The sequence below is a fragment of the Phoca vitulina genome, unplaced genomic scaffold (assembly GCF_004348235.1).
Source record: "Phoca vitulina isolate PV1807 unplaced genomic scaffold, GSC_HSeal_1.0 scaffold27, whole genome shotgun sequence".
Lineage (NCBI taxonomy): Eukaryota > Metazoa > Chordata > Mammalia > Carnivora > Phocidae > Phoca > Phoca vitulina.
In genome coordinates this window covers 16,239,240-16,262,524 of record NW_022589730.1, presented here as the reverse complement: position 1 = coordinate 16,262,524, position 23,285 = coordinate 16,239,240, and the positions used below count along the sequence as shown (strand labels likewise).

The 23,285-nt window shown below is 49.0% G+C and overlaps 1 protein-coding gene across 1 annotated transcript; it reads right to left on the bottom strand.

Moving 5' to 3' along the window:
- Positions 1–1,538: 1,538 nt before the first annotated feature.
- Positions 1,539–22,608, bottom strand: CPLX4 (complexin 4). Its single transcript, XM_032422582.1, has 3 exons — positions 22,442–22,608; positions 15,998–16,085; positions 1,539–2,127 (listed from the first exon to the last, which is right to left on the bottom strand). Exons 1-3 carry the CDS (start codon positions 22,606–22,608, stop codon positions 1,900–1,902), a joined length of 483 nt encoding a protein of 160 aa, XP_032278473.1. The 3' UTR covers positions 1,539–1,899.
- Positions 22,609–23,285: the final 677 nt, after the last annotated feature.

Sequence of the window (23,285 nt, the reverse complement as noted above, 5' to 3'; positions counted from 1 at the left end):
CTCAGGTCATGATCCCAGGGTCCTGGGATTGAGCCCCACATTGGGCTCCCTGCTCAGCGGGAAGCCCGCTTCTCCCTCTCCCACTCCCCCTGCTTGTGTTCCCTCTCTCGCTGTGTCTCTGTCAAGTAAATAAATAAAATCTTTAAAAAAAAAAAAAAGAATTCTACAACCCAGAAGAGGGTCCTCACCCAGCTATAATGGCACCCTGATCTCAGCCTTCCAGTCTCCCAAACTATGAGAAATAAACATTTTTTATTTCTAAGTCACCCAGTCTGTTGTATCTGATTATAGCAGCCAGGATGGACTATGGCAGTGGACTTCAAGACTAATTAGCCGCCAGCATTACTCCAATATTCTGCCAGGGACTTCCAAGAGAGGCTAAACTTTTTCAAGGATCATAGGTCATGGACCTCTAATGATTTGTTTTATTTGCATATTTTCATAACATGAAACTTTATGTTTCATGTGTTCTAGAACACATTCAGGAACTCTGAGTTAGAGAACAGGTTAGCCCCTAGCTGTTTGGTCTTAGTTCTCCTTTCCTCTGATAGAGCAGTTCTTGTTAAAAGCTGTCTTTGGGGGCGCCTGGGTGTCTCAGTTGGATAAGCATCCAACTCTTTGCTTTCGGCTCAGGTCATGATCTCAGGGTCATGAGATTGAGCCCCATGGTGGGCTCCACCCTCAGCAGAGAGTCTGCTTGAGATTCTCTCTCTCCTTCTCCCTCTGCCCCTCCCACCTGCGCTCTGGTGAGCCCTGAGCATTATTTATTCAATAAGCAGATTCACCGAAAGGGTAGTATTTTGTTTTGGTTTGGTTGGCTTTAGTTAAACAGCTCTAGATGTTTCTGAGGTAAATATTCTAAGTCTTTTGAGCAATTCTCTTTGAAAGAGAGCAAGTGTTAAGAGAAGGAAATCCAGGACCCCCTGGAAGACTGGGGCACAGAATGACAGCATGATTTACTGGAAGCTAGTCTTCAGCAGAGGGCATGGGAGGGCAGGGACAGGAGAGGAAAACAAAGGAGAGGTAGGGGAGGCAAGATGGGGAGAAGAGGACGAGAGAAAGCGGGGGGCGGGGTGGGAGGAGACACACACACACACACACACAGTGAGATTGATTTAACTTCTCAATGCTCTTTATTTGTCCACCTGCTTTGTTGCCATGGCAATCACCAACAGATGACAGGTGATGATGCTGAACGTGGAAAGAGCCGTAGCCTTCCTAGTTGCCCCGCCTCTATGGTCACCCCCTCAATCCATTCTTCACATGGCCTCTAGAGTGATGCCAAGGGCTGGTGAAGTCCATTCTCTGTCTTCATTCCTCATCTTCATTTCTCATCATATCCCCGCCACTGCCCCTTGGCCTTGAACTGTCCAAGTGCCAAACCTGATGGGGACTCGAGTATCAGCCGTGTCAAGGTGCCCGGGAGTGAGAGTCAGTGTGACCTTTGCTTGCCCTTGAACTGCAGCCTGGGTTCCCAGTGGGCTCCCTGACCTCCCACATCTTTTTCCAAGGGACCTGGAGTCATGCTAACGGTTAGAGAGGGTGAGACCTTGCTCTTTAGGAAAGGAAGTCAGAGAGGAAATGCCTTTTGCTTTCCTTTCTTCCAGGCTGTCCTGAAGATCTTCAAGCAGGAATGTGTTCTCTGTCACTCACAGATGAAATTTCACACTGAGCCACATTGGGTAACTAAAAGGAAAGTATGTTTCCTACTGCAAGGTGCTAGCTAAGCGCTCTACCAGGAACATTTAGAACATCAAGTTGTTGTCTACTTTCTGGAGAGCTTTCTCATCATGGTTTTTCTGTGTTCATTATGTTTAAGTATACGCTGCTGGAAATGCTCCTCAGGAGAGTGGTCACCTCCATCTTGACCCTGTTCCTTCCTCCAGCCCACCTGGCCCCTCACATCACAGAACATTTCTGCTCTGCCGTCTGCTTCATTTCCGTGAAGGTGGCCTGGGCTTTTTCTTTTATGGTATCCAAGTCCATGTTCTGGAGATTCTGTAAATGCCCAAGAATAGAATCCTTGTCTTCTTCCTCTTCTTGATCTTCATCTACCATTTTCCGGAGATCTTCGGGCAAGTCTACATCGTCTCCAGCCATCTGGATTTGGTTCTCGTCCATTTCACTCTGTGCAAAACACAAATACAGAAGAGATAAACCACTCTCAAACAACCAAACCACCAAACAGATAGTAAAAGTAGTGGCAAAATCCTCTGTTGGAGATGAATGATGTGGATGGCGTGCTCGGCTGTCTCTCTGTGCAGAGCCTGGAGGTCCTGGTTGACATGCCCCTCTTTCACTGCACCTCGGGCCAATCAGAACTTTCTACAAAGGTGGTTCTCAAAGTGTGGTCCCTGGGCCCAGCAGCATTAGACATCTAGGAACATGGTAGAAAGACAAATCCTTGGGCCCCACCCCAGACAAACTGAATCGGAAACTCCTGGGCGGAGCTCAGCACTATGGGTTTTAAAAAAAAAAAATCCATCCCCATCTTGCCTGCCAGCAAACCTTGAGAATCACACTGTAGACTCCGCCTCAGGGCAGCTTTGCAAGCTTTGCCATCTACCGGCCCCAGCCCGTGACTCAGTGGCCCCCGCTGATCCCAACCTGGAGGGTGCAGTCTGGGCTCACAGGGGCCAATCGTGCTCAGTCACCATGGCAACTTCTGCTTGACCTTTGCCCCTTCCCTCCCTTCGACTAGACAGGGGCCCCTTGCGGGGTGCAGAATCATGTCCAGTTCAACCTTGCATGCTCCGCACCTGGAAGCAAGTCCGCACCAGCGCTTGTTTATTAAGTGACTCGTCGGGGGCAGGGCTGCTACCCAGCATCCTTCTGCGCTCCTCCCACCACAGTCTGCCCCTTACATATTTCACTTTGTGATCCTAAGAGTGTTCCAGAATTTCGTAGTGCATGCTGCCTGGTCTTAGACATTCCTTTATCCCTTTGGCTGTGGGGCCGAGAGAAAAGAATCTAAAGAAGTTTCTCTGGGATGTGCGCCTGGGTGGCTCAGTCCCTTCAGTGTCTGACTCTGTTTTGGCTCAGGTCATGACCTGATGATCTCAGGGTTGTGAAGATCGAGCCCCACATCGGGCTCCACACCCAGCTTAAGATCCTCTCTCTCCCTCTGCTCCTCCTTCCCCACTCCCTTTCTAAAAAAAGCTTTCTCTGGGAAAGGTAAGGGTAGTTTATATTCCCAGGAGGCTGCATCAGATGATTTCTGAGATCAGGTTGTAACAGGAGGCAAACAGCGCTCCAGGGGCCCAGAAGATTACAGAACGTCAGAAAAACAAAGGGTCAGAAAGATCTCAGCAGGTTTTGGGGATCACCCACCTCGATGTGCTGTGACCAAAGTGTGTGAAAACTCACGTAGAGATAAAGCAATCACTTAGTCTTAATCAGACCCTCATTGATTTGATTTTAGAAAGATCTTGACACCTGCTGAGTGCCCAGGTGGAGTTAAAGTCAACACCTACAGGAAAATATTAATTCCCCTTGCCTGGGTGCTGAGTAGAAATGGCTATCAACAAACATCGGTTGTCTCTGGGTCCAAAGAGCGCGTCAGAGTAAGGTGGACACTATTCTCCATCTGTAAAGTGGATCTCCCGGGCCTTCTCCAGCTCTAGGGCCGCGTGGCTCCCCGCAGAGTTCCTTCTTTTGGTTCTCTGGGCAGAAGGACAGCAAGCCTGGCTGCAGGGTCATGTAGTGGCAGGATTCCCATGCGGGGGCAGACGTACCCCTTTTGGGGGGTACGATCCTCACACACGCCCTCCCGGAAGGCCCCTGGGAAGGGCCACTCTCCACCGCAGCCTCCCAAGGGAGAGAAGCCTCTCCTTGCACTCGGCCAGGCCTTGGCCCCTCAAAGCGCTTAATGGATTAATTAGTTCCTCGTCAAACTCTTGTGGGGATTAATTAGTTAGTTAATCCGCAGGGGCTCCCAGCCAACCCTCCATCTCTCTATTTTTTATTTACCTACCCTAGAGGTTGCCTTTCTTGCTGATCATCCTCTGGGCAATTTTGCGAGGAGGAGAGGAAAGGCAGGTCATCAGCCTGGCAATTCTCAGTTCCTGTCGATGCAGGACATCTCCCCTCTCTTACGCACCCCGAAATAAATAATGATTTGAAAAGGCATTCCTGGGAATTCTGGCCCTCCCTCCCCGCCCCTCTGGTTGGAAATAAGATCTCTGTGGATGTCACCGGAGTCAAAACCAAAGGAGTAGCCTGGAGGGACAGGCAGCTAGAGGGGCGCTGGGCCAGCCAGCTGGAGCTCAGAGAGTTGGGCCGCTCACGAGGGCGATGCTCCCCTGCCTTCCCTTCACCCCGCGGGTCAGCATGCTGCCTCTGGGGAAGCTTTGGAACGGTTCCTCCTTCAAGGAGGAGTTTCAAGTTTACTTTCTCCTCATTCCACTTGCCTGGGGAAGGGAGAGCGGTGGGGTTCCACTTTGCCTTACAACTCACCGAGGGGCTCTTGATTGGCACTTTTACCAAAGTGTGTCTCAAAGTGGGGTCCCCCAGGCCAGCAGCATCGGCGTCTCCTGGAGCCTTGTTGGAAATACACATCCTCAGACCTCACCCCGACCTGCTGACTCAGAAGCTGGGAGGGTGGGCCCAGCAATCTTGGACTTAGTGAGCCCTCCTGGTGATTCTGGTGCACACTATAGTTTAAGAACCCCGGCTCCCCTTTCCTTGAAGACAGGACTGTAGCTGACTCATCTGCAAGGCTCCGAACCCAGCAGAGTGTCTGGCATGCAGACACAGACAGTAAACACTTACTGAATGATTCTATGAGCCTGTCATCAGGGACTACAACAGCCTTCACAATCCTTAAATGTGCAGGTCTGCTTTGCTGTAAAGAGCTCTATTGTCGTAGCTACTGACTTACTTGTCACTGCCGTTGGGCCAGTGCCCTGGGAGGTCCAGTGTCAGCTTGAGAATCATGGCCTGAGTGCGAAGGTTACTGCCACCACTTACACGCTGTGTGACCTTGGACACCTTACACAACCTCTCTGAGCTTTATTTCCTTACCTATAAATTGGGATTCTATTATTAGCCTTAGTCACTGGGTCCTCAGTGGTGGGCTGGGGATTTGCACTGGATAATCATGACTCCTGCACATGGTGGTCAGCCTGATCAGAGGCCTTGCTCTCTGTGTACCTTCACCTCTGGCCTAGAAACGGCCCCCGATTTCACTCCAGAATCACGTTCCTGGCAGGCTGGGCCTGTTCATTTCCTTTTCGGCACTGGATCCTCAATTCTGGGAGACATCTACCAGGCCTCTCTTACCCTTTGTCATCCCACTTGCATGTTTGTGGGACCCAGAGGACGGCCCAGGTTCATGACCAGCCCTCTTCCCCACCCCACCCCCCACCCCCGGGTCTGTCCCTCCCTGGGAACCTTATGTATACAGACCCCCTGCTCGCCTCCTGAGGCTTAGCAGGACTCACTGAACTCCCAGGGGCACCGGCCCGGTGAAGAGGCCTGAGCAGTCTCAGAATACATTTAGGCAGGGAATTCGGGGCCCTGGGCAACCAGAGTGTGGTCTAAAAGAGGGTCGTAGGCTCTGTGCAGGCCTGTCCCTTTGGCCCTGTAGACTTTTCACCCCCATGTGAAGGAATGCGGCCCAGGACAGAGGGGAGCCTTCTAAAGCACGGGGCCCAAGGCAAGTGGCTCCAGCTGTCCAGTCTAAAGGCAGTATTCAGTGTCGTCATTGGCTATGGCCAGAGTCCTACAGTCACCCTCCTTCTAGAAGGACAATGCTACTGACCGTCCATCAGCAGCACCATTGCTTCAGATGAGGACCTAGCACTGGAACCCATTTCCCTGGGCTGCAACCTGTGCTGTGGGTACTTACGACTAAGGGCAGGACAACCAAGACAGGGCCAGTGAGCAGCTAGAGGACGAAATGAAGCCCTTTGGGACCAAACCTGGGCCCCAGCCTCATTAGCACTGGGTCCTAAGCATGTGAGCTGGCCCCAGACCCAGGACAGGCCAAGGGCGAGGGTCCTGTTGGTAAAAAAGGGTCTGGGCTTTTTACAGCCTTCTGCAGCTGACTCAGACCGTTCCCCCGTGGAGGCGGCATGTGGCAGTCAAAGACCCGGGTTCGAGTCCTGGCTTTGTCATTTGGCCTCTGCATGACCTTTGTTTGGCAAGTCACCTTATGCTTCTGATGCCCAGTGGGAGGATTCCCAAGCAGATGGAAGGAGACATGCTCTCAGATGGTCTTGTAAGCTTCTAAGCCCTGGACAAGCGTGGCTGTGGTTATTCATATTTTTGAGAAACAAAGGGCAGATCGCTGTTACCATCCCTGCTCAAAGGGTCCCTGCGATTAAAACGGTACAGACAGTGACACAGAGCGTGGGAGAGTATTGGCCCTTGAGAGAAAGATCCAGGATGGAGCAAGCCACGAAGAAGAATCAATGAAGTGTAGACGGTGGCCCGTGCGCAGCCTCGTCCCCTGGCCTCCCCAACCTCCCTGCCCGCGGGACCTTGTCTGCAATCCACACAGCGAACGTCTCGAGCACACTTTCTGCGGCCCACTCCCACTGACAAGTCAGGTGGGGGAGACCAGGGATGTTTGGACGTGGTCCACACATCAAGGCAGGCAGTATTCCTCAGCACACCCCCAGATTCGAGTGCGGTTACAGACAACCGGACTCAGCTCCAGGGAGGCAGGGAGGCTTAGCCCTGGGGAGCGCAGTGTGAATGAAGGGAGGCGAGAATGAGGGAGGGAGGAGGTGAGCCCGCATATAGTTAGGGGCCCTGACAGCTGCCCTTTATTCCTAGAGGCTCAGTCTCAGAGGTCTTCTCGTTTCTAGAAATCTTATCAATTTGGGATATTGTTTAATGCAGTTAAGAGCTAATTATTTTTATGCCGGCTGACCAGAATCAGTTTTAATCTCTTGGTTTTTAACCAGATTTATAATCTTCATTGCCAGCGCTGAATGCCCCATTATTTAAATAGCCCCGCACCCTGCTCTGGTTATTCCTTGTGACTGATTTCTGACCTTTCACTGAAGAGTAAGCACGACCCTGGATTCCCACGGTCTGAGCCCTAGATTTTGACAAACTGGCCTTCATCTTGTACCCACCTCGAGATAGGCTGTAAAACGATCATATCTCAGACAGCTATTAATAGTCAAAAAGCTCAGCATTCACCACTTGTTAGGGTCCGAGTCAATCAAACTTGCTGTGCTACAAATACCAGCTTGCTGGATTCTAGGCAGATTTTATTTGGGTTTTGGTTTGTTTATTTAGTTTGGTCTACATGATACCAAACAGCTAGATTAACGGATTTCTTTGACTCTGACGCATTGATCTAACATCAGATGTTTCCCTATTTGAGAGGACAAACCACTTCTCACTGTCCTCTGTATGAGTAGGGGGCTGCACTGGCTTCTAGGGAGGGTGACAGCCACCCCGGTTCCTGTCCCGCAGGAACCTATGAGACGTGTAGGGGGAGAGAGAAAAGAACACAGCCAGTCGGGGCGCCTGGGTGGCTCAGTCGTTAAGCGTCTGCCTTCAGCTCAGGTCATGATCCCGGGGTCCTGGGATGGAGTCCTGCATCGGGCTCCCTGCTCAGCGGGAAGCCTGCTTCTCCCTCTCCCACTCCCCCTCCTTGTGCTCTCTCTCTCGCTATGTCTCTATTTGTCAAATTAATAAAATCTTAAAAAAAAAAAAGAACACAGCCAGTCTACACCCCCCCCGCCCCCCCCACCGCCAGCAGGTAAAAGAGAGCATGGCCTGCTTTGCCAAAGGTAAAGGGGTATTGAGGCCAGAGTAGGAGCGAGGCAAGCTCCCATGGTCTGTGGCAGGGGCCCAGGCAATAGAATTTTTTAAAAGCTTTCCAAGTGATTCTAGAGCCGAGCAGTGCGGAGGCCCTCGTCTGGGGCTGGTTACCAGGAATGTCTGCTACACCACCCCGTTCTCCCCCCATCAGCTACTTGGACAGAGGGTGTGGATCTGACTCCTTCGGCTGAGAGTGTGCACATGCACAGGACCCAGGAGTGAGGATCTCTGGATACCAGCCGTGTACATCTCCCACTTCTTTCCTTCGCAAAGGCATGCCAGAGGGGCTTGAGAAGCCCGTGGAGGTCACTATCCAAGCCTCTCGTTTTCCAGAGGAGGAAGCCGGGGTCCTGAGACTTGCGTAACTGTCATTCAGCTTGTTTGGGGGTGAGCAGCCCGCACCGCCACTGGGGCTAGCAGGAGAACGTAGCCAGTGGGGTCCGATCGCCTTGGGGTCCTATCCGGCCTTGACATTTACAGGCGGCGTGACCTTGGGAAGCCCCTCCTCCTCTCCCCCTCCCAGCCAGTGTCCTTATCTGTGAAGGAGAAATAATACCGACCTACCTTACGCGGCGGTCGTGAGGACTCGGTGAGATTGCCCGCGTGGCTGAGGACCACCGCCCCGGCGTCCCGGCGTCCCGGGGCTCTCTCTCCCCTTCCCCAGGTCCCCTCAGGACATCCAGTGCATGGCTCTTTCAGGGGCAGGAGTAGAAGGAGCAAACTGAACTGGGACAGGACGGGGGGGTGGGGGAAGAAGGAAGGGAAGGCCCCTGACGGGCCCCCGATGGCTGTCCAGCTCTGCCACCAGAAACAGCTGCTCCAGAGCAGGAGGTTCCAGGGTCTGGGACCCTGCTGGGTGGCCCAAGAGCTCCGCATCTGAAGGAGGCCGGCAAAGAAACGTCCACAGAATCAGATCTTTTTTCAAGAGGCAACTTTTAAATTCTGTTCTAAGGGAGCTTTCAATGTGACACGTTTAAAGACAACCCCACTGGTAGATTTTCTTCTATCTTCCTCTTTATTCAACATGAATGATGCCCCTAATACAGCAGACAAACACCAGGTGTAACTAAATCATATAGCTCGGCAGGGGGCACAACATCATTTTTCAATGACTAACCTAGATTGACAATTCCGGTAATAGGATTAGGGTTCATTGTGGAACTGTTTTCTCTTATTAATTTGGCTTGACTTACATATACATTTTGAATTGGCTAGGGAGAGGGGCACACTTGTTTTTAGAAAGAATCTTGTGGCTTGACTTAAAACGTATTACTTCCTCTATTTGAAGAAATACGACATTTTAGTTATGCTATAAAGTCACCTTCGGACTTCACGTACACAGTTATAACGTCTAATCCAGACTTGGTCTCTCTCTGAAAATTTATTTTAACGTAACTCTCACAGCAGATAAATTCTTTCTGCTGTTTTTGATACTTTGCTCTTTGGGTGTTTTTTTTTTTTCTTTTCCTAGTAACATCCAACATTCAGCCACCATTTTGTGTGTGTGTGTGGACGCACATGCGTGCACACTTTCTAGATGTCAGGCCCTGTGCAAGTCACCGAAGACAAAGATGAACAACTCAGCCCCTTTGTTAAAGAGCACAGATCCAGCAGGCAAGAATATTCACGGTGGTCAGATAACATGAGACATGCACTCTGGGATTATGGGAGCATGAAGGGCGGTGGGAAGAAGAGGGTCACAGGAGGTTCTGTAAGAAGTGGCACTAGACCAAAGTCTTCCGGGAAGAAAAGGGGCCACGGAGAGCAGAATGTAGGGAGGAAAGCAGGAGGAAGGTCCAGTCCAAGCAGGGAGTAGCAAGAGCTGAGACTGGAAAGATAGGAGCCACATCACGGCTTTATTCTCAGAAGTTATGATCAGCCTTTTTGTTTTGTTTTGTTTTTAAACAGGGGATAAACAGGATCAGATTTGCCCTTTGGAAACCTCACTCTGCAATTTTGAGGGGAGCAAGACTCAAGTGGAAAAGCCACTGATGAGCTGTTGTGGTAAGATGAGTCCTGCACTTGGGGATGAGTTGAGAATTATGTAGGAGGTGACATGAGGGTGACTTGATGATTTACTGGGTGTGAGGCTGGAGGAGGAGGGAAGAGTCAAGGGTGACTTCCGGCCGCCAGCCTTGGCAGGATGGGGACAGGCTGGGGTGGGGGTGGGCATCCCTGGAAATGGGGAGCAGGTTTGGGGGGAAACGAGCCAGTCTGTTCTGGAGAAGAGCTATGAGGTGCCCAAGAAGAGGCAGATGCAGCAGGAACCATAGGGAGATTACGGGGGCTGCGGGTGTAGGTCTGAGAGTCATCCACACGTGTGTGGCAGCTGAGAGTGACAGCACGATGCCCCCCCTCCCCCACCCAAGGGGAGAGTGTGCAGATTCAGTGGGAAAAAGAGCAGGCCTGCAATATTCCAAAATCCGGGGAAAGCACACGGGGACGGTAGGCCATGAAGGAGACACAGGAGGAACAGTTCCGGGCAAATGAGACCCAGAAGCCGAGGAGAGAGAGAGGGCTTCAGGAGGAGGTGACAGTCACGACGGTCACGGTGTTGAGCAGGACTACCCAGCATCGGAAGGAGGTAGGCGTCAGTGGGGCAGTAATGGGAGCCGGTCACTTTGGGAAGGTACCTAGAAAAGCATGTCTGCTCCGAAAGTGCTATCTGCTTGTTTTCGTGGGGGAGACATTTGACCTTCTTTATAAAGGAGAGACACGGAGAGGAAACGGGGAGGACACAGGGCAGGGGCTGATCAGCGGAGCCAGACCCAATCCTAACGTGAGCATCATGGATTCCCTTAGGTGCCTTGAGTCCTCCGGGTACCTGCGACTCCAAAGCCAGAGGAAATCCACACCGCGTGGACATGCGCACAGTTTCCCAGATCCTTCCTTATTGGACTCCTTATGTGATTACTGCAATTAAAAGGGGTCATCCAAAGACACGGGTATAATAAATAGTGTTGTCATAAACAGTGAAGGATGAACTGGGAGAGGAGGCTTTTACTGTTCCCTAGAGGGCTGGGCCCAAATTGCTCCTTTCCCGAGTCCAAATTTCCTTCCCCCGGTCAGCAATCAGTGAAACTCTTTCACGGGGAACACCAGCCAAATAATTTCTTTAGAAAATACAGTTCTAATTCCAAAATGTGACATAGTTATCCTCATTAGACCTGACAGCTCCCGGGAAGACATTTTCCTCAAATCTGCTCTCCGTTGGGCCTCGGTAAGGGGAAGGGCCCAGAACCGCCTCCTGCTGGTTGTGTGGCTGCCGGTGACCCCGGGGAATTGTGAATGAGGCACCCAGGGGGTCATCCCTCGTTAGCTGGAGGACACGGTGAATGTGTCCAGCTCCCCGTGGACTGCTAATACTATTAGTACGGCTGCTTACCCAATAGGCACTTGATAAGACAACAGAGGGCTTAGAAGTCTGCAAACCTTGAGGGGAGGGAAAGGTGGTTATGAGGAGCCCAAGGAAGGGCCTGGTGACCCTTTGCTTTCTGCCCAGCACTGTTTTCTTGTTAGACAGTTGTGTTCGTTCTCGAGTCTATCATCCTGGATGGAGATACAGTTGAGAGAGGGCGTAGGGACAGTGGGGCATAGACAGTACTGGGTGAAGAATCAGGAAGCTGGAGGCCCTGTTGGCACAGTAAGCTTTGTGACCTTGGGCAAGTCCCTTGATTTCAATGAGTTTTATGATTATGCATTGATGTGCTTTTTTATGTCTATAAAAAATAAGTTTAATAAAGATAGAAAGACCATTCAGACAAGGGGAGTCAAAGCACCGGGGCAGCCCAGGAACCCACACCTGCCCCAGGAGGAGAGCTTGGACAGTTGGAAGGAGGGGCAGTGGGCATGCTCCTCAGATGACCCCGCCCATTCCGATGTTGAGGCTAATTGTTAATGACAATATGATTTGTCCTACCAGTGTCTTTTGACGACCTTTTTTAATAGTCGCCATGCCTTACATATATCCTCAGGACTTATTTATCTTACACCTGGAAGTTTGTCCCCTTTGGCCCCCTTCACCCTTTTCACCCTCCCCACCCACCCCCACCTCTGGCAACCACTAGTCTCTTTACTCTGTGTCTGACTACTTCTTCTTTTTAAGATTCCACATACAAGTGAGATCCTACAGTATTGTCTTTCTTTGTCTGACTTATTTCACTTAGGATGATTCCCTCAAGGTCTATGTTGTTGCAAATGGCAAGATTTCCTTTTTTTATGGTTGAATGATACACACACACACACACACACACGCACACACACACCCCAGGATGGCCATTTTCAAAGGCAGCAATCAAATAAGTAATCTTATAAATAAGTGAAGTGATCAAGATGCCAAGCCCCACGAAGAGGATATATGTAATGATTTGGGAATCTGTTGCCCCATGTCCCGCCTCACGGGGTTCCTCTGTCAGCACCCCCACCCCCCACTCTAGGGGTGTAGCTCTGGCTGCCGGCCCCTCATTCCTTTCTCTGGGGTCTCTGGACTTACGGCCATGGCCTTGAACTTTCCCAGTCACAGCGAGGCCCCTGGGCACGGCCTGACCTTCCAGGGCCTCCTTGCTCCTTAAGGGAGCATCGAGGAGATGAAGACCTACGGGTTCAAGTCCCATTGTGGTTTTCGGAAGGCCTTCTAGGGATTCCACTGTGAGGAGGCCTTCTGTTAATCAAAGAAACCCCTAAGAGTTACACACAGGTCCGTGTAGCCCGCAGCACGGGCCCCTCCAGGTAAGCTGGTTTGGCACAGTACCAGAATCAAAGCACGGCTTTCAAGGCCCAGGGAAAGACTGTCCCCATAGTGGTCATTTCCCCAAAGTCATCCCCTCTTGGGGCCGAATATTCCAATGCCTTCCCCTGGTCCTCATTACTGGCGTTTCAAAATCTCCCTCCATCCTGCTCGCTGTGGAGCCAGCTCACCCCGGTTTGCTTTCTAGCTCTCCGTCCTGGCACAGCATGGGAGGGTCCTGCTGCTCTGACGCTCCCCTCCCGGCCTGTCCCCACCCGGCCCTCGCGGGCGCGGCCACCTCCTGTTGGCGACAGCCGCTCCTAGGAGGGCCCTCCAGATCCTTCCCGGCTCGCCGGCACGGCAGCTGCTTTACAATACAATGCACAATCTGGTCCTTAGCAGCAAACGAATAGACTTCCAAAAAAAAAAAAAAAAAGATCACGTCCAGACATTTCTTTCTGTTCCCGCCCTCACCGTCCGGGCTGCAACCCCCAGGCCCCACGGAAGAACTGAGAACCGCGGCGCGCCCGTTACTTCCCTGCGGCTGCCGTGCGCGTCTAGGGACAGCAGGGGGCGCGAGGGAGCCGATCCTGTCCCTGCCCCGCGGGCTGCACACAGAAGCCCGGGCAGGAGTGGGGGCTGCTCTTGGCCTGGGAAATGCGTCTGTCCCCCAGTGCAACCTTCTGGGCCTGGGGGCTTTGAAGGCCCGCTGTGCCCAGAGCCTAGACGAGGCGGGTGGGAGGGGAGGAGAACCCCTGTAACAGCCCCGGGAGGCAGAGGGGTTGCCCAAGGGTGGGGCTGGACTTCACGGGCAGGGTGCCGCGGTGCGGCTGGGCCCTTAGCCACATCTGGTGAGAAGTAGGCAGAGTGGAATGGGAGCCCGCTGGTCTTTTTTTTTATGATATACTTTCTATTAATAACCATTTTGTGGATCGTGTAATTGGGTTAGAATTTCCCTAATTTGTACGTGCTGTATGAAAAGCGGGTAATTGTATCTGTTAGTATTTTTACCATTCACACCACAGGCCAATCCTGGAAGCACCGTGTAGAATCAATCCATTTTTACCAAATGCAGCCATAATATAAAAGGACGCCTGGGAGGCCTCTGCCTGAAAGCCACTGCAGCGACCGATCAAGGGCAGAACGCTTTCAAGTGATACTCTCATCTGTCTGCTTGGCTTGTGTTTGGGAAGTTCGCAGCGGCTCCCAGGGCTGGACCGAAGCCAGCAGACCACCCCGGAGCGGGGGAAGCCACGTGCCTGCTGGGTTTTGGGGTGGGATTCTGCACCACGTCACTGAAATCCCCAGCCGTACAGGTGGTTCCCAAAGTCTTCCTGCAGGTTGAAGCCACAAAGAGCTCAAAACTGGACTCAAACTTTTGGGACACCTCGAACACTGAGTAGAAATTGCAGAGACCTCGGGGCCAGAGGGAGCAGCGTTCAAATCCTTCTGTGAAGAAGTCCCTCTTTTTCGTGGTTGAGAAGCTTACGTTCCCATCCTGGTTCTATCAGTCAGTGGCTGTGGGTTTTTGCAAAGCTCCCTAACCCTTCAGGCTGCAGTTTCCTCGTGTCTAAAAAGAGGCAGTGGCGTTAGGCTCTTAGATGAACTCAAAGTTCTTTTTCAGGGTCCAAGAAAAACTCAGGTGAGGTCTCACATGCATTAGGCATTTGAAGCAGCTATGGGGAAAGGGGCTGATGAGCACTGGGAAATCATGCAATGAGAGATACTGGGCCCCGCTGTCAACAATTGGTTGACTTTTTCACACTCCCTCCACCACACCCCCAGCTGGCTTTAGGGAGACTTAGCCCATGCAGACATAGTCCCTGTCCCTCCCTTGGGCCTGATCATCTCTGGGGAGGATCTGAATGTGCACATTTGGTGGCTATAATTCTTTCCTCTTTTTATAGCTTCTGTTGGAAAGGCTCTAGTCCCAAAGGATAGCTTGACTCCGAAATTTGGGTTCTTTTTTCTTTGAAGACCATCAAAGCCCTGCTGCTGAGCCTTGAGGGGTTCACCCCTGAGGTTCTGGAAAGGAGCAAGATGTGGGGCCCTCATTACGAAGAAAATAAAAGCTCATGTTCTCGACCTCGAGTTGTTGCCTTGTTGACACAGATCGGTGTGTTTACTCCAGGTCTTCGAGACCCCTGGCTGTTATTATGAAGAAAGAAGACTTCTGGGCATAGACAGAACCACGGGAAAAATAAGAGTTGTCATCTACTGAGCTCCGTCAATCAGGCACTGTACTAGGTTCTTTACATTATGGTACCTCAGACCAAGACTTGGTGACGCCAGTGTCACTCTCTCTGTTTTACAGACGAGGAAACGGAGGCTCAAATATATTTAAGAGCCATCTGAGGTTGCAGCAGAATTGAAACCCAGTTCTCCTAAAGACAGCTGGACCCATCCCAGGGAGCTTTGGGGAATCCACCAGACGATGGGAGTGGAAGGGACCGTGTTCCCAAGTGGCCAATGGGAAAAAGCATTAAACCAGAATAAGGGAGGCAAAAAGCAAAGCCCTTCTTTTCAAAATTCATGGGTCGCAGTGAAAATGTTTAACCTTCACTGTGAGTTTTCCTCTCCTCTCTGAGACCAGAACCGGGTCCTGGGGCATCTTAGGGAGGGGAGCCTCTCCCACAGGTTGGGGCTATTGAACTCTTTGGTGACTTCAGCACTGGCCTTATAGGGACAGTGGGGCTGTCTCCCTCTGTTTAGTGCTGGTAGCTTCTGAAGTCCGTAGGGGACCCACAGGACGAGAGCTTCTGAGCCCCACCGTCACATATCAACACCTCCTCTTCCCCTCGGTAAACCAGCTGCCTGACCAGAGCCTACAGGTGTTCGTTCTCTCCACCAGCACCGAGATGGATCGATGGATGATGCCAGGGGATGGCCATCGCCACAACAGTGTCTCCATAAAGAAGGAGCCGATTGCTCTTTTGAAATACAGGCAGAGTATGGGGGGAGTTAAGACCCTGGGTTCTGCCCTTCCTGGCCTTTGGCAGGAGGGACTTACTTTCTCTCGCTTCTGCTTCCTCTACCATCAAGCGGAGGTGATGATAGAATACCCGAGAGGGCTGTTGGGAAGGATTCAAGGAATTGCTACGTCCGAAGCCGTTCGAACAGTGCCTGGCGCGTGATACTAAATGCCAGCTATGATGATTTCCTCCCTGTGTGGTTACACATAGAAGTTCTAGGGGCTTTACAGAAATGTACATTAAACTGTCACTTACAGGTATTAACTCCATTTTGTTGAGAGAAAATGCAAGTTCATAGAGGTTAAATGACTGGAATCTAGTTTTTATGAACTAGTTCAATGTTCTTTTCACTACATCAAATGCCTCGATTAAGACAAGTATATGTGTGTGTATGTGTGTGTGCACGTGGTGTGTGTGTGTATTCATAAGTGTGACCCTTTGCTGATAATCAAACATTCCCCGTTTTCTATTATTTAAGAAATTAAATAGGATGTTTACTGTATTAAGAGCGTCTCACCTTCGGGAGTCTGTACTTTTCTCTGAGATGAACTCTGAGGCATGCCCTCTCTGCCTTTTTTTGTGTAAATGCAGCATCTCTTTCCATCCTAAAAGTAAAAGAATAGAATAAGGGTTGAGGACATTCCAATCCCTGCACAGAGGAGCTGGACACTGGGATAAAGCTTCCTACGTCCCCAGACACCTGCCTCTCTTTCCGTCGTTCTCCTGTCATGACTCAAGGCAGACCCCTAAATCCCAGAGACGGCTTGGTTCTGGGAATCTCCTTAGGATGCAGCCCAGGGAGGGGCAGAGTGGCTATTCCCAGTATATAGTTGACCTCCCAGGGTTGCTCTAAATAGAACTTGGGGCCACAAACATCAGAATCCCAGGGGATAATACCCAGCTGGGTAAGAATGCAGCTTCCTGGGTGTGATCTCAGACTGACTCATCAGAACCCCTGGGGGCAGATGAGCGGAAGCTATGTTTTTGACAAGTTTCCTGAATGATTCTTAGTGAAGTGAAAACAGGGTCAGAGCATCCAGGGCTGGGGGGTCCTTTAGAGGCACATGGTATTTAGGGATGTAGAGAAAGCTGTTTCCCTTCATTGTCACCCCCTCCGGGCCCCAATTTTGGTACAGCGTTCCGTTCCCTGTTTGGAAGGAGGCATCCCCAAACAGGGTAGGGTAGATTTCCATAATGCTCTGGGGATGACCTAATTGGACTCAGGGTTAGGCTGGGTTGAAATGGACTCCCCTGCTCACAGTGACCGAGGCAGGAGCAGACAACCTTTGGGGCAGGTGCATTACGGGGGCCTCCATTTATACACACGGCCCTGCCCTCTGGCTGTACCGCACTGGCCCCAGCTGGGTACATGAAATCCTTTCTCTGGGAGTTTGGGACCGGGACCGAGAAAGACAGACATTCACTGGGAAAGGTGGACTTGGAGGCCGTGGGCTGCCATGTTCCCCAGGCCACGGGGTCTGGGTGGCACGGTGAGGAGCGGTGACAGCTGAGAGGCAGGAACAAAGCAGCCATACTGGGGACAGGAGCGACAGCAAGAGCCAAGAAGGAGCTCACGGCTGGCTTGCCACATTATTCTGGTTCCTAGGTTAGGCCCCTGTGAGGCCTGGTGGGGTTTCTTTTCTTTTTTTTTTTAATACTTAAATTATTTATTTATTTATTTATTTATTTATTTGACAGAGAGAGAGAGAGACAGCGAGAGCAGGAACACAAGCAGGGGGAGTGGGAGAGGGAGAAACAGGCTTTCCGCAGACCAGGGAGCCCGATGCGGGGCTCGATCCCAGGCCCCCAGGATTATGACCTGAGCCAAAGGCAGACGCTTAATGACTGAGCCACCCAGGCACCCCAAATTATTTATTTATGGAGAGAGAGTGTGAGCCGGTGGTGGGGAGGGGCAGAGAGAGAGAATCTCAAGCAAATGGAGCCTGACACAGGGCTAGATCTCACGACCCTTAGATCAGGACCTGAACCAAAATCAAGAGCCGGACCTTTAAACGACTGAGCCACTCCCAGGTGTCCGGCCTGGTGGGGTTTCTGCTGAGGGGTTTCGTGAAGCATCGTTGCATGAAGCATTATTTGCATTAAAATAAATTCCGTTTTCATTTTTCAGGTGGCTAAATTGGTTTCTATTTCTTAACTTCACGGTTTGAAATCCTCTTCACCACCACACAGAAGGCTGCCTGAAGGGGGGGCTGATCTGAAGCGATCAGATTAAACTACTGTGCCCGGGGCCCTGAGCACAGGCCCTCCCTGAGCGCACTGCCCGCCCCCCCCCCCCCCCCCCCCCCCCCCCCCCCCCCCCCCCCCCGCTCAGGTCAGGCCCAGAATAGGCACCAGATAACACTGGCCCATCTTCTGGATTTGGAGAGCGAAACAGAGTAAGTGACTTGCCTAAGAGATCAGTGACCCAGGGCTTAGGCAGAAGCAGATCTTTTCTCCCCAGTATTTTACTACGAAAAATTTTAAACATACAGAAAAGTCGGAAGAATTTTACAGTGAAATCCACATACTCACCATCTAGATTCTACAATTAGCGTCTTACTATACATGTTTTATCACATACCTTTCTCTCTATGCATTCATTTATCCGTCTTATCTTTTGAAGCATTTCAGAGTTGTAGACACCAGTACTCTTTCCCCCAAACACTTCAACACGAATGCCATTCGCTACAGAGACGTACTTGTTTGCAGTTCTTTTTTTTCTTTTGAAGTAAAATCTGTGTACAATTCAACGCACAGAGCTTCCATGTACTGTGCTGGTTAATTTTATGTGGTGACTTGACTGGGACGCAGGGTGCCCAGATTAAACATGATTTCTGGGTGTGTCTGGGAGGGTGTTTCCAAATGAGATTAGCCCTTGAATCAATGGACTGAATAAAGCAGATTGCCCTCCTGGTGTGGGTGGGCAGCATCCAATCCATTGAGGTCTTGACTAAAAAGAAAAGGCAGAGAGGAAGGGGGAATTCTCTCTTTGCCTGTCTGCTGGAGCTGAGATCTCAATCTTCAGCCCTTGACTAGGACTTACACCATCAGCCTTTTAGTTGAGAAAGACACCAGCAACTTTCCTGGGCCTCCAGCTTGCAGACAGCAGATAGCGGGACTTCTCAGCCTCCGTAATCACGTGAGCCAATCCTTATAATCAGTCTCCTGTACACGTATATACACATACACATACGCATATGTCTTTCTCCTATTGGTTCCGTTTCTGTGTGTAACCCAAACCCCTATTAAGGTAACGAAAAACGTTACTATCACCTGAGAAATTTCTCTCATCTCCATGCCCAGTTAACACCTGCTTCCCAGTCACTGTCCTTTATCCTCCAGAGATTGGTTGTGACTGTTCTAGAACTTTCTATAAATGGAACCATAACCTACACATTCTTTTGTATAAGTCTTCTTTTACTCAGCATAAAAAAACTTTTGAGATTTATCCAGGTGGTGTTATTTATCAGTGGTTTCTTCCTTTTTATTATTACTGAGTGCATTGTCCTGTATGAATATGCCATGCTTGTTTATTCATTCTCCCATGGATGGACTTGGACTATTTCCCATTCAGGGCCACTGTCAATGAGGTTGCTATGAATACTTTTGTCTAAGTCTTTTGGTGGACATACATGTTCAGTTCTCTGCGGTAAATATCTAGGCATGGCACCACTGAGTTGCAGGGTAATTTCGTTGAGTGAGTTTAGTTTTATAAGAAACAGCCTGACTTCTTCCCAAGTGGCTGTACCATCTGATGTCTCATCAAATGGAAAAAAATTCTTAAGTTGTTCCACATTTTGGCCAACATTTGGTATTATGTCTTTTTAATTTTAGCCATTCTGGTGTATGTAGTGGTACCTTAGTGTGATTTTAATTTTCATTTCCATGATGACTAATAACATCAGATGGGTTTTTTCATGTACTAATTGGCTGGCCGTTTGTGTATCTTTATGAAGTACTTGTTCAACGCTTTCTGCCCCTTTTTTTTTTGCTTTTATTATTGAGTTGTAGAAATTCTGTATATATTCTAGATCCCAGTCCTTTGTCAGGCATGTTTTGCAAATATTTTCTTTCAGTCTGTGCCCTGCCTATAAGTATTCTCTCTCTCTCTCTTTTTATTTGTCAGAGAGAGACAGAGAGAGAGAGCATAAGCAGGGGGAATGGCAGGCAGAGGGAGAAGCAGGCTCCCCACTGAGCAGGGAGCCCAATGCAGGACTTGATCCCAGCACCCTGGGATCATGACCTAAGCCGAAGGCAGACGCTTAACTGACTGAGCCACCCAGGTGCCCCGTAAGTATTCTCTTAATGGTGTCTTTTGACGTACAAGAATTTTCAACTTTGATAAAGTCTACATTATTTTAAAATTTTATGGTTATTGCTTTCAGAGTCATGTTTAAGAAATCTTTGCCTACTTTCAAGTTGCAAAGATTTTTTTTTTCTATATGCTTTATAATTTTAGCTTTTATGTTCAGTTCTGTGATGCATATCAAAGTTCAAGTAACAGGGATGCCTGGGTGGCTCAGATGGTTGGGCGTCTGCCTTCGGCTCAGGTCATGATCCCGGGGTCCTGGGATCGAGTCCTGCATCGGGCTCCCTGCTCCTTGGGAGCCTGCTTCTCCCTCTGCCTCTCTCTCTCTCTCTCTGTCTCTCATGAATAAATAAATAAAATCTTTAAAAAAAAAGTTCAAATAACAAATGGTATGATAGCAATTATTGTACCATAACTAAGGTAAAGGGACATTTTACTATTATTGAGAAAAATGGAGGGATCAACGGACTGTTGTTGCATTCTATGTGATGAAGCTATTGAAAACTCAAGCAACAAACTGGAAGTCATGCCTCTTGCCAGAAGCAGGCTGACCCCATTGCCCTGCTACTATTTCTTAAATTGGGTGACTACATAAATTGATAACATTCACACACACCCACACACCCCCCCCCCCAACACACACACAGCCAAGTAGTTGGCAAATAACCCAGTCCACTGATTGACCACACCATTTGGGCATTCTGGCCTTTGATCTATCCAGATATAAACTCAGGGAAAATTAGGACATTAGTTAATCAAACAGATGCCGTATCTGTGACCAGATGTATTGCTTGGACCTCTTATATGATATTTTACACAATCAGATGTATAGTCTAAATTTCTGGCCAGTTTCTTTTTATTCGCTCACTTGAGCTGAGAACATTTGGTGCTATCATTCTGCTTCTGTTTCCTCATTATACTTGTTTTTTGTTTGTTTGTTTACAAGCCCTAGGAGAAACTAGCTTATATGCAAGGGATGCTGTTTCTTTTGCCTGTGTTTTATTTTAGCACCAACATCATGTGTGCAGTTGTATTTATTTTTTAAACTGACTTTAATTGACCGCAGAGCCAAGTGTAATACATTCTAGGTAGTTTATAAGCTACAATTTCTTTCAGAGAAAATACAATAGACAAAGTTTCCATTAAATGTAAGCCTTTGTACTTTCTTAGTTTCCTCCAGGTCATCAACCTTTCACTTATAATCATCTTAGCAATAGGACTTAGGCCACTCTTATGTAATTGATCATTAGCAAAAGAGCCATGATGGCAAAAAGAAATACTCTTATTAAATGAGAAATGCTTTTTTTTTAAAGTAGGCACCATGCCCAAAATGGGGCTTGAACTCAAAACCCCGAGATCAAGAGTCGCATGCTCTACCAAATGAGCCATCCAAGTGCCCCGAGAAATACTTTTAATTAATACTTAAAAAAAAACGATGAACATTTAACCTCAAGATTGAGGCTTCAATTCTTCATTGTTATGAAAAGACTCTTAGGGCGCCTGGGTGGCTCAGTCGTTAAGCGTCTGCCTTCAGCTCAGGGCATGATCCCAGGGTCCTGGGATCGGGCCCCACATCGGGCTCCCTGCTCAGCGGGAAGCCTGCTTCTCCCTCTCCCACTCCCCCTGCTTGTGTTCCCTCTCTCACTGTGTCTCTGTCAAATAAATAAATAAAATCTTAAAAAAAAAAAGACTCAAGTTATTCTACCTTAAAATCTAAAAAATTACATATAGATTATACTTAAACATCAGTCTGCAGCAGTGAAAAATTGTGGGTGATATTCACATTCCATAATGCCCAACTAGAATGTTACTGATGTTTTGTTTTTATTTTACATAGTCAGGAGAATGTCCTTATGTAGCCAGGAGAATGTTCTTATTTCTTGGAGGTACATTGCTGAAGTATTTAGGGGTGAAGTACCATGATGTATTTAACTTTACACTTACTTTAAAAATGCCTCTATCTATCATCTATCTATCCATCCATCCATCCATCCATCCATCCATCCACCCAACTAACCATCTATAAGCAAATACAACATGTTAACTGTGACTTTATTCATAGGTTTATATGGGTGTTCATTATACTGTTCTACTTTTCTGTACCTTTAAAATTTCCATAATAAACAGCCCACAAATTTATTCACAGTTTTTGTGAAGCCGAGTCTTATGACCTAATCCTCTTGTTGTGCTTTCTAGGGTTTTCGCACACGTAAGAGAAAAAAGATTGCATGGTGTGCGCTTCGAGGCCCTCTTCCAGGTGCAAAATCTGAATTCTTCAGTTTGAAAGCTTTCTATGTGCTAGGAGGGTGAGTTTGGGGAAGACCGTAGAGTTAGGCTCACCATTGTTCATCTGAACATTTCAACCGAGGTTAACTGAAATGAACCTAGACCAGAAAAAGTGTTAAGCCGCTTTCAGAATGACATATAGATTCGTTCATTGTCTCTCGCCGCCATCCCTACAAGCAGGACATGGTACCTGCTGCGGCGAGGAGATGGTTCATGGAGCAGAACACACGTTCCTAAGGTCAGAAGCAAACAGCACAAGAACACGCATCTAAACAGCAAAGCAAAAGAGGTCGGGGAGCTGAAGAAGGTACGGCCAGAATTCATTTCTTTTGGTTCTGAGAGGGAAAGGGAGCCGCGGGTACTCACTTCTCCTCAATCATTTGCTTCTGATATTCCTCATACTCCTCTCTAGTCATCCCTTGAGCTGCTGCCGGATCCGATGTTCCTCCTTCTTCTTTTTTTTCTTCAGACCCGCCACCGAATCCTAAATTCTTTACCTGGTTACTTATCATAGTTTTCATAAAGAAAGCCATGGTTTCTGCCCCCAGAAAAATAAAACCAAAACTCAGATGAAACGTGAAGAAGAAGAAGAGAGAGAGGAAAAAAGACAAAATCTCCAAATATCCCCAACGACAGCAATGCACTTAAGAGAAGAGGACTTTGCACGGCCTCATCTAATCAAGGGCATGATGATAGAGAAGAGTGGTTTGCGGGCTGTAAGCTGGATTAAAGAGATGAACTCCTTAATATAGGGAGGCAGATGGTTCAGATTACTAAGGCATACAGTCAGATGCAACCGACTGCTTTCTGAATTAATACACTAAGCTAATTTCAGAGGCAAAAAAATCCCTCACATTGTCTACTCCTCTCCCTACCCATTTCTAAATTTGAAATTATAAGCGCAGCAGGGCTTCATCAAGAGTCCTGTTTCAATTAATCAGAGCTGACTGACTACATGTCTGTAATGGAATGTCCAAATTCCAGCCCTTGAGCACAACATCCTGTTGAAAACGGAGTCCAGTGAAGCTCAAAACGCCAAATGCTTCATTAAGCAAAAATAATCCTTTGATCCATCATTTTATCTCATTGGACTCTTAAGTACTATGCAAGGATTTGCCTTTTGGTGTGCTTGAGTTGTGCCCTGCTTCCGTGGTTCCCGTGGCCCATACATCAATCCTCAACTGAGGTAAGTCTAAAGGGCGAGCCAGCG